The 10,387-nt window shown below is 50.0% G+C and overlaps 1 protein-coding gene across 1 annotated transcript; it reads left to right on the top strand.

The window, feature by feature from the left end:
* Positions 1 to 3,127: 3,127 nt before the first annotated feature.
* LOC119341488 (putative leucine-rich repeat receptor-like serine/threonine-protein kinase At2g24130) lies at positions 3,128 to 6,350 on the top strand. Its single transcript, XM_037613360.1, has 2 exons — positions 3,128 to 5,738; positions 5,849 to 6,350. Exons 1-2 carry the CDS (start codon positions 3,128 to 3,130, stop codon positions 6,247 to 6,249), a joined length of 3,012 nt encoding a protein of 1,003 aa, XP_037469257.1. The 3' UTR covers positions 6,250 to 6,350.
* Positions 6,351 to 10,387: the final 4,037 nt, after the last annotated feature.

Here is a 10,387-nt window from a genome sequence, read left to right as displayed (position 1 = left end):
CGTACTCCACAGGACCCGTAAAATCGATGAAAAAATATTAGGAAAAAAGAGAGAACGAAACCTCAAGCCTTTATAGAATAAGTTGTGACACTTATATGCATTATTGTGTGGATATTCGGGCGTAGGCACCCGTCTATGTGTATGTGTTTTGTATCTATTCTAGTATCCTTAAAAATCTTTGTATAAGTCTACAGAATATATCAAATATCTTGATAGAGATTTCTAGTCTATAATTAAATATACGAAACAGCAAAAAATGTTTATAAGAAAACAATTATGTAATCATTGACTTAATTGATGTATGTACTTGTCCCCAAACCTAAATGACCGCGCTCCCATGACCACGACTCTGATCTTTCGAGGTCCTGCCTCACCCGACCGCAATTAACTCTCGAGTCACGGTCGCAAAAACATCAGGAGGGATCTATCCCTGTGATCTTTCATTGATCCTTGTGGGAGAAGCACCTACACCGCATCAACGTTGGGGCAAATCATGCTCTTATATAGGAAAAATTACTTCTCCATCTCGCTGAGCCTTTTACAGTGTTTGGGCAACTGTAACCTTTTCATTTCACCGTTATGCAGATACTCCTATGAGGCCTGATAGTTGCAAGTGAGTTAAAGAAGGGTGTGAAATAACGAGTAACAACACCTCAACTGAGACCTTTACATAGTGTTTTAACAACTTATCATATTTGCGATAATATATTGTGTAATTTTTTTACACAATCTTTGCATATGATCTATTGATGCCTATGCCTCGCAGGAGAGATTATTCCAAATCAACCATGGACAGTTTTTCACATTTATGAGCTCATGTTTTAACCGATGCAAAAAAAATTATATAAACATACATTCCTTTTATGCATATAATTTATTTATTGAAACACAATCTTAATTACCACGTTCTCTATTTTTAGTTATGTTACATAAATATTAAAATAATTAATATATATTACTCTTTATATAATTTTAATGTCTATCATAAAAAATAAAACAAGTTTTTCTAGGATTTATCTTTTTAAGAATTTACACATAAAAATTGATGAAAAAATATGAGGAAAGTTACAGAAACAAAATCGCAAAATTCCATAGACTACTTTATGACACTTGTATGCATTAGTGTGTATAGATCGTGCTAGGCGCCATGTATGTGTGTGTTTTGGGCATGTTTTAATATCTTTGCAAATCTTTGTAGAAGTTTGTACAATCTAAGAAATATCATGAGAAAGGTTCCTAGTGTAGTATTAATTATAATAAATTGAAAAAAATAAGACCATGTAAGATGGTTATGAGGATTTTGTCATCAAATCATTGTCTTATTTGTTTTATATATTTGTCATCAAATGAAAAGGGCCACCCTCCCTATATATTTTCCCAAGGCAATTTAGGATTCATGCTAGATTACTTCATGGGCAAGTGGAACTCTTTCATTTACCCTTATCCACATGTTATTCTGAGATCTAGTAGTTTTTTTAGCGTAATCCGAGATCTGGTAGTTGGCAGTAAGTTAGGGAAGAGAGTGAAGTAATCATGGAAACACGAGTTGCGCCCATATATTACCTTAGCATCTCATATTCTCGTTGCACTATCCATTTAGAGACACGTCCTTAGGGGAGCATTTTTAAGTATCTCTCTTAAATTGGAGATCGCATTGTGTCTAGTTTGGATAAAATGAAGTTACTATTTCTATGTCAATTTTAGAATAGTTATTCTCAGTCAACAATCATAACAAGTATTAGTCTGAGACATTTTTAACCCTTCACATTTGACAAAAATCCACATTACAATCCTTAACTTGCCACTCAATCTAGAATTCAGCCCTCAACTTCAAAAATCGGTTGTTCCACGCCCTTAACTTGCCACTCGATTCAGGAATCAACCCCCAACTTGGTTTTGATTGCGTTTACTACCAACTAAGCAACGCAACACCAGCTTTTGACTATCCAATCAGCTTGGCAGAAGACACATTGGCAGCGCCTCTCGTGGCGGACGCACGGCGACAAGAAAAGAAGGGTTGTTCTTGTGGGCTTACCCTCCGTGGATCGGTTGCTCGGGTTGTGACGTTTCTATGGATGTATGGAGTCAAATTGGGGCTCGCTAGGTGGTCCATGGATCTGGTTGTAATATGTGTTACCTCTAGTGTTCTCTGTACTACCATGATTGAGGAATATATTGAAAATTTCTTTCACAAAATAAAATAAAACTGGGATTCTCTGGGTGCGGGGGAGCAGCAATAGGAGGCACCGATGCCGGTCATCTTGTGTCGCCATTCGCCGCTTCCTGTGCAACCTACCGACAATTTGTATCACATTTGTTCAAATTAGATAATTTGTATCACCTTTGTTCGGAATATAAGACATTTTGGATATTTAAGTATGGACTACATACAAATTAAAATGAATGAACAAACACAACAAACACACGGCTATATACATGCAATTCAAAAAAATAAAATAAAAATAGAACATCTTATAATTCAGAACGAAGGGAGTAGTATCCTATCAACTTAAAAATAGTTATTTCTTGTCTTCTAAAAAAGAAAAGAAAATCCCAAAACAAAATAACAATAGAACCAAAATCATTTCAGGTGTTGCTATAGTGCTTTTTGTTCAAGATAATCTAGACCTGACGACAACAATACGTGTTCTCAACTAGTACAACTTGTCATGGATAACCACTTAATTAACCAGCATGATGTTTAGTCTCGTGTGGTTTCACATATGAACTCATCTTTGACGAACAATTTGACGCGTACTTTGAGACTAATACCATACTTCGGATAAACAAAGCTGGCATGGGTTTGACTTGCTTCTCCAACCCCAACCGAGATCAATCCGTCACCATTCACCAAAGCAAGTTGTACACGCACACGTACGTCCACACTCCCGTCCCAAGTCAAACATTTGGCGTTTTGGCGCCAAATCCAGGCGCACGCGGCCTGGCTAAGTTAGGCAGCCACCTTCTCCCCCGCGCGCCTCGTCTGCAGCTCCAGCTGCTTCCTCCAAGCTCCCCCGCTCCCCATAAAACCACGGCATTGTAGCAGACGTAGCTATCAGATGCTCGCCGGTGCACTGTGCACGTCCACCTCATCCTCACGGCCACCACCCACGTCCTGTCGGCCCCAATGGCCAAGTTGCTCGTCATCCCAATCATCGTCATCCTCCATGTCGGCATCATCGTGCCGATCGCTATCCCCGCCGCCGCCGCCGCCATGGCACAGGCACCAGGAGCAGCAGCGGCAGTACTGGCCGACGACCGGTCCGCGCTCCTCGATTTCCTCTCCGGCGTCTCGGCCGACCCCGGCGGCGCCCTCGCCGACTGGGGCCGCTCGCCGCGGTTCTGCAACTGGACCGGCGTCGCGTGCGGTCGCGGCCCCGCCGACAGGCGGCGCGTCACGCAGCTGGTGCTCAGCGGCCGGGGGATACACGGCGTGGTCTCGCCGGCGCTGGGGCGGCTGTCTTTTCTCACGGTGCTTGATCTGTCCAGCAACGCGTTAGCCGGGGAGATCCCGGAGGAGATTGCCGCGCTGTCGAGGCTGACGCAGCTGAGCCTGACGAACAATTTACTCGAGGGCGCGATCCCCGCCGGCATCGGGCTCCTCCAGGAGCTCTACTACCTCGACCTCAGCGGAAATCGGCTCTCCGGCGGCATCCCGGAGACGCTGTTCTGCAACTGCTCCGCCCTCCAGTACATGGATCTCGCCAACAACTCGCTCGCCGGCGACATCCCCTACGCTGCCGAGTGCCGTCTCCCTAGCCTCCGGTACCTCCTCCTCTGGTCTAACGAACTGTCCGGCCCGATCCCGCCGGCGCTGTCCAACTCCGCCATTCTCGAGTGGGTCGACTTCGAGTCCAACTACCTGGCCGGCGAGCTGCCGTCGAAGGTGTTCGACAGGTTGCCGCGGCTCCAGTACCTCTACCTCTCCTACAACAACCTCTCCAGCCACGACAGCAACACCAACCTCGACCCATTCTTCCACTCCCTGAGCAACTGCACTCGCCTGCAGGAGCTCGAGCTCGCCGGAAATGGACTCGGTGGGAGGCTGCCGCCTTTCATTGGCGAGCTCTCGCGCAGCTTCCGGCAGATCCACCTCGAGGACAACGCCATCTCGGGCTCCATCCCGCCCAACATCTCCGGCCTCGTCAACCTCACGTACCTCAACCTCTCCAATAACCTCGTCAACGGCTCCATCCCGCCGGACTTATCGCGCATGCGGCGGCTCGAGCAGCTATACCTCTCCAACAACTTCCTCTCCGGCGAGATCCCCCGGTCCATCGGTGAGCTCCCGCACCTCGGCCTCCTCGACCTCTCCGGCAACCGCCTCGCCGGCGCCATCCCAGACACGTTCTCCAACCTCACGCAGCTCAGGAGGCTGATGCTGCACCACAACTGCCTTGCCGGTGCCATTCCGCCGAGCCTCGGCGAGTGCGACAACCTCGAAATCCTCGACCTCTCCTACAATGGCCTCCAGGGCGAGATCCCGTCGCACGTCGCCGCCATGAGCAACCTCAAGCTGTACCTGAACCTGTCCAACAACCACCTGGAGGGCTCTCTCCCTCTCGGGCTCAGCAAGATGGACATGATCCTCGCTCTCGACTTGTCGTCCAACGAGCTTGCCGGCACGATCCCGTCACAGCTCGGCGGCTGCGTCGCGCTCGAGTACCTCAACCTCTCCGGCAACGCGCTGCGGGGCACCCTCCCGGAAGCCGTCGCAGCGCTGCCGTTCCTGGAGGAGATCGACGTGTCGAGGAACGTGCTCTCGGGTGCCCTGCCAGAGGCCCTGCAGGTGTCCACGTCGCTCCGGGAAGCGGACTTCTCGTACAACAACTTCTCCGGCGTGGTGCCCCGCGCCGGCGTGCTAGCGAACCTGTCCGCGGCTTCGTTCCGAGGCAACCCCAGTCTCTGCAGCGCCGGGCATATCCCGGGCATTGCGACGTGCGGCGCGAGACGTGCCGATCACCGGCGCGCTGTGGTCCCCGCCGCGTTCGGCATCGTCGCGGCCGTGTGCATGATGCTGTGCGCGGCCGGGTGCCGGTCGATGGCGACGGCGAGAGCGAGGCGGTGGTCGACGTGGCGCGTGGACATCGAGGAGCAGGCGTCGGAGAGGGAGCACCCGAGGATATCCTACAGGGAGCTCTCGGAGGCCACGGATGGCTTCGCAGAGTCTCGACTGATCGGCGCCGGGCGGTTCGGGCGCGTCTACGAGGGGACGCTCCGCGGCAGCGCACTTGTGGCCGTAAAGGTGCTCGCGGACCCGAAGGGCGGCGGCGAGGTCTCCGTCAGCTTCAAGCGCGAGTGCGAGGCGCTCCGGCGGACGCGGCACAAGAACCTCATCCGGGTGATCACCACCTGCAGCACGGCCAGCTTCAACGCGCTGGTGCTGCCGCTCATGCCGCACGGCAGCCTCGAGGCGCACCTCTACCCGCACGACGACAGCGGCGGCGGCGGCAGCAGACTAGGCTTCCGGCAGCTCGTGGGCATCGCGAGCGACGTGGCCGAGGGGATGGCCTACCTGCACCACTACGCGCCGGTGAGGGTCGTGCACTGCGACCTCAAGCCGAGCAACGTCCTCCTCGACGAGGGGATGCGCGCCGTGATCTCGGACTTCGGCATCGCGCGGCTCCTCGCCGGCGCCGAAGCCAGCAGCAGCAGCACGAGCAGCGACGACTCCGCCGCTCCGTGCAACTCCATCGCCACCGGGCTGTTGCAGGGTTCAGTTGGCTACATTGCACCTGGTACGTGACGTGACACACACATAAGTTTGTGCATGCATGCATGCATGCTCGATGTGACATTAATTACATTTCACTAATCCTGCGATTAACGGCTAATTCATTTGGTTCAGAGTACGGATTAGGAGGGCACCCGTCGGCGCGGGGCGACGTGTACAGCTTCGGCGTGCTGATCCTGGAGCTGCTCACCGGGAAGCGGCCGACGGACGTGATCTTCGACGAGGGGCTGACGCTGCATGACTGGGTCAGGCGGCACTACCCGCACGACGTCGCCGCCGCCGTCGCCCATGCGCCGTGGCGGCGGGGAGGCGCGGTGGCCGACATGGCGGTCGTGGAGCTGATCGAGCTCGGGCTGGCGTGCACGCAGCATTCGCCGGCGCTGCGGCCCACCATGGCGGACGTCTGCCACGACATCACCATGATAAAGGACGGCCTGGCCAAGCACGCCGGCGCCGACGACGGTGACCGGTCGTTCTCCACGGTCAAGGACTCGCTCTTCTCCAACTCAAGTTAATCAACACCCAGAAACCAATCGAGATGACAAGAATTAGCGCATCTCCAATACATGCATAAAAATAACTTTTTTTTAGGAAACAGCAGGAGCTTTGCCTTTGCATTAAGAGGAAGAGAATTGGCCAATTTATAAGAAAAACTGCCCGAAACCCGATACATTGATACACACCAGCCCCGAGGCTGGTACCTAACGAGCCGACTTCCCTGTCGCCCAAACCACCAAAGTTGCTACTCCACCACACGACCCGGGGCCACCACTCCGGCGTACAAACCACATAAACTCATACACTTCGGCCCCGAGGCCGCACTCCACACAAGTCGACGACTCTGCCGTCCACACGACCAAAACCGACACTCCATAGCATAGAGGTGCTCTCTGGAGCCGCCGCTCCGACTTCCCCGCCGGCCCCGAGACCGCACTCCACCTGAGCTGACGACGTTGCCGACCACACGACGAGATCCGACACTCCACAACATTGTTTTCCGAAGCCGCCGCTCCGACTTCCTCACCGGCCCCGAGGCCGCGCACACGCCTGGCCGAGGATGAACCCGCAAAGCCACCCGAGCCACCGTGAACTGACGAAGGACCAAACCTCCAAGGCGTCGCCCTCAAGAGGGAAGCGACAAATATGCCGCCGACGCCCGCTCCGACCAAAGGTTGAAACTTGGGTTTTCACCTGGAGAGCCCGAGACCAAGGCAACAATGGTGGTGAAGTGGCTCCACGGCGACGCCTCCAAGGAGGGAATGAAGTCCGAGGACGCCGTCGACGCCGACAATGACCGAGATCGAGCTAGCACTACTAGGGAAAACCTTATACACAGAACTTTAGCAGTAGCGTGGGTCAAAAAAGAACGCTGGTGCTAATTAGCAGTAGCGCGCCTGAGGAAACCGCGCTGCAGATAAAGATCTAGCAGTAGCGCGTCTTGCTTTAAACACGTTACTACTAAAATTCCCATGGCTTAGCCGATAGGCTACACATAGTAGTATCGATCTATGACGAACCGCGCTACCGCTACTTTGTTTGTAGCAGCGCATTTTAATATAAACTCCCTGCTGCTAAAGGTTATAAAATTAAATGGAAAGAAAATGGAAAAGTAATTGAAAATGAAAGAAATAGAATAAGGTGAAAGGAAACAAATAAAATGTGAAGAAAAGTAAATGAAAAAGGGAAAAAAGAGAAAGGAGTAGCAGTAGCGTGTATCACAGAACGCGCTGTAGCTAAGATAGCAGCAATGCTTTTCCTGGAACGCGCTACTGCTACTTCTGACTTAACCACGGGTTCGTCCTTCCCCACGCGGCCACTTCCCCCAAATCCAACTCTCTCCACTCTCGCCGCCGCCGTCGCCCGTCGGACGCCGTCGTCGCCCGTCGGCCGCCGCGCGCTCTCCACACCCTCTACGCCGCCCCGACCCCAGATTCAACGCCGCCCCTGCCCCCGACCTCAACGCCGCCCCGGACGCCGCCCCGACCCCGACCTCGACGCCGGCTGCCATCCGCCGCGCACCCGAGCCCCGACCCCGACCTCGACGCCGCCCTGCCCCTCCCTCGTCGCAGGCACCCGAGGTGAGCACGCCCAGTCCTCCCTCTCCCCTACCTCTGCCTAGGGTTTCTTTATATTTTAGTTGCATCAAATTAGTTAGGGTTCATGTAAGAGCGGAAACAAATCGGATGCGGATGCGGCTCAAATGAGTTAGGGTTCATGTAAGGGTGAAAACGAATCAAATTTCTAAGATGAATCATAAAACGAGTAAAATTTAACCACTTATTTCACTTTATAGTTGGATAATTGAAATATCCGCTACCACTTTCCACCCCTATAGGTTCATCAAATTAGATGGTAATTAGGGGCAGTAGTTCCTAGGTACTAATTAGTTAGTAAGAACTAGGTACTAATTAGGTACTAGAATATTTTTATTTATAGTAAGTTTATTTTTAGTAAGAACTAGTTGAATTAATAGAACTAGTTAGTAAGAACTTGTTTCTATTTTTTAGATAAAGCAATTTTTCCCGCCTCGACGTGGACGATGCCTATCCCGCATCCTCGTCGTCGAGTCGGCGGAGGACGACACCTGCTTGACCAGATCAGCCATGTCCGGGACTGGGCTCCGCCGGGGTGGTACTGGGAGGCGCTACCTACCGAGGAGCGCAGGTTGGTGAGGAGCCATCCTGTCGTTGACCCGAACCTTCTTTGGTGGCGGTCGCGTGGGCCAGTGACGATCCAGAGGCTCAAGGACTCCGCGGAGGTGGTGCGTCACCGTGTCAGTGAGGAGGACGCGCACGTCCGTCGCTACTTGTTTGCATTGGAGCACATGCCGTTCTCCAATACCTGGCAGATTCTCCGGGGATTTCATTGGAGCTATGATCCCGTGATGGTTCCTTCTCTGTGGGTGTCCACCGCCCGCGCCGATACCCTTCGTGTGCTAGGATTTTAGTTGTATTAGTGATGTTATATGTATGACACTATTCATGATGTATTAGTGATAATATTCGACGATGTACGGACGCATGAGATGATTTACTTTTGCTTATTGAATGCATGCTAATTTGAGTCCTATAAGATATTTTGAAATGTATATCTTGTGTTGCTCAATATCCAAGTGGCCGGTCATGTTTGCAGGTTACACCTCCGAGTGGCCTATGTTTTGCCGGAGTGTTGATTCATTTCCGTTCCGGCAAATTTCAGGCGCTCGATATGTCCTATTTTAGCAAAGGTCATGCCAGATTTTTTCGTGAATTTTGGCATGACCTGTGCCAGAATATGTAGGAAATATCGTGTGTCCCGGATTTGTGTATTGAGTATCTTGGTAGTTGTATTCGATTTATTTTCAATTAATGTTTTAACTATGAACATAGGAAATGTCTGATGACGAAAAGGATTTTGGTATTTGCAAATACTGCGAAGACGAGCGCGGCCTGTGCGACGGAATCTTCCTAGATGATGATAGGCGCTTCAGCATCAAGCTGGACGAGAACTTCGAAGGATAAAGTAAGTCACAACGACAAGTCTTTTTTCGTAATTAAGCATGACATCTGCTTCATTTGCTTCAACTTATATTTTTTTTACTATTCTACTAGCGTATCCCCTGCCATGCAAGAGTTTTTGTATTGGATAAGATAGATTTTAGTCATAGTATGGAGGAAAAGAAAGTTTACTTGAAGACCGAGCATGGTTATATTTTCCATGCAAAATTATACAATTCAGACGACTACACCTATTTTGGATGCAAAACATGGCGAGCACTATGCAAGACTTATGCATTTGAGCCTGATATGGTTATCACCTTTGATATTCGTCCGGAAGATGATATTGAAGGTAATACCGACATCTGGGTCGATGTGCAGACGCCTCCAGTTATACCATTATGTAAGTTTCTCAACCATATTTATGTCTTTGATATTGTTTATTCAAAAATAGTTGATAAATAATTTGTATTGTCAACTTATTTCGGTGCAAGCAAACATGTCCAGCGCTTGGTAGACAGGACGGTATACTGTCCTGGGGCTGAACTCAACTGCGAGGAGCTCAGTCATTATGTTTCATGGCTTGAGGATCTTGATACTGTCAAGACAAATTTTCTTCCTGCATTTAGAAATGTTAATACTGAAAATGTGCGGCCAATAGTGTTCGTAATGAACTACGGTCACATCTATTTAGGAAGGATGATAAGATTTTTACTATTTGTCATCAGTGCATCTTTTCCATACATTATTTTTGAAGCTAAATTTCATTGCTAAGTATGTTACTATATGATGTTCTTCAACAGAGACTCCCGATGAATGTCGTGCCTTATGGGATCGAGACTAAAGGTACCATGAATATTATCAACTTACGGCCAAGATATCCTACAGATTACTTTAGTGCATTCAAGATTAGCGGCGGATGCTTAATAGTGTAAGACTGGACCAAATATGTGATGGGGGAGCGCAGAGAAGTACTAGGGGGCAGCAAACAGATGTGCTACCCACGATTAGGAGACAGGTTCATCTGCATGCTCCAGCTTGATCAAGGAGGAGAGCTATACATGTTTTATGTTATTTTACCTAAGAGAGAGCAGCATGAGTGATTAGCTAGCTAGAAATGAGTTTGAGTATGATGATGTGCTACACTATTACTATGATGATAAAATAGCTAGTGTTG

This window comes from Triticum dicoccoides, chromosome 7B (assembly GCF_002162155.2).
Source record: "Triticum dicoccoides isolate Atlit2015 ecotype Zavitan chromosome 7B, WEW_v2.0, whole genome shotgun sequence".
Classification (NCBI taxonomy): Eukaryota; Viridiplantae; Streptophyta; class Magnoliopsida; order Poales; family Poaceae; genus Triticum; species Triticum dicoccoides.
This window is presented reverse-complemented; position numbering and strand designations above follow the sequence as displayed.

Excerpts from the sequence above, each read along its gene's own strand:
- LOC119341488 (XM_037613360.1), top strand. The coding sequence starts at position 3,128 with ATGGCCAAGTTGCTCGTCATCCCAATCATCGTCATCCTCCATGTCGGC. Across the intron at positions 5,739-5,848 it reads AGTTGGCTACATTGCACCTG|AGTACGGATTAGGAGGGCAC; the intron begins GTACGTGACGTG and ends CATTTGGTTCAG.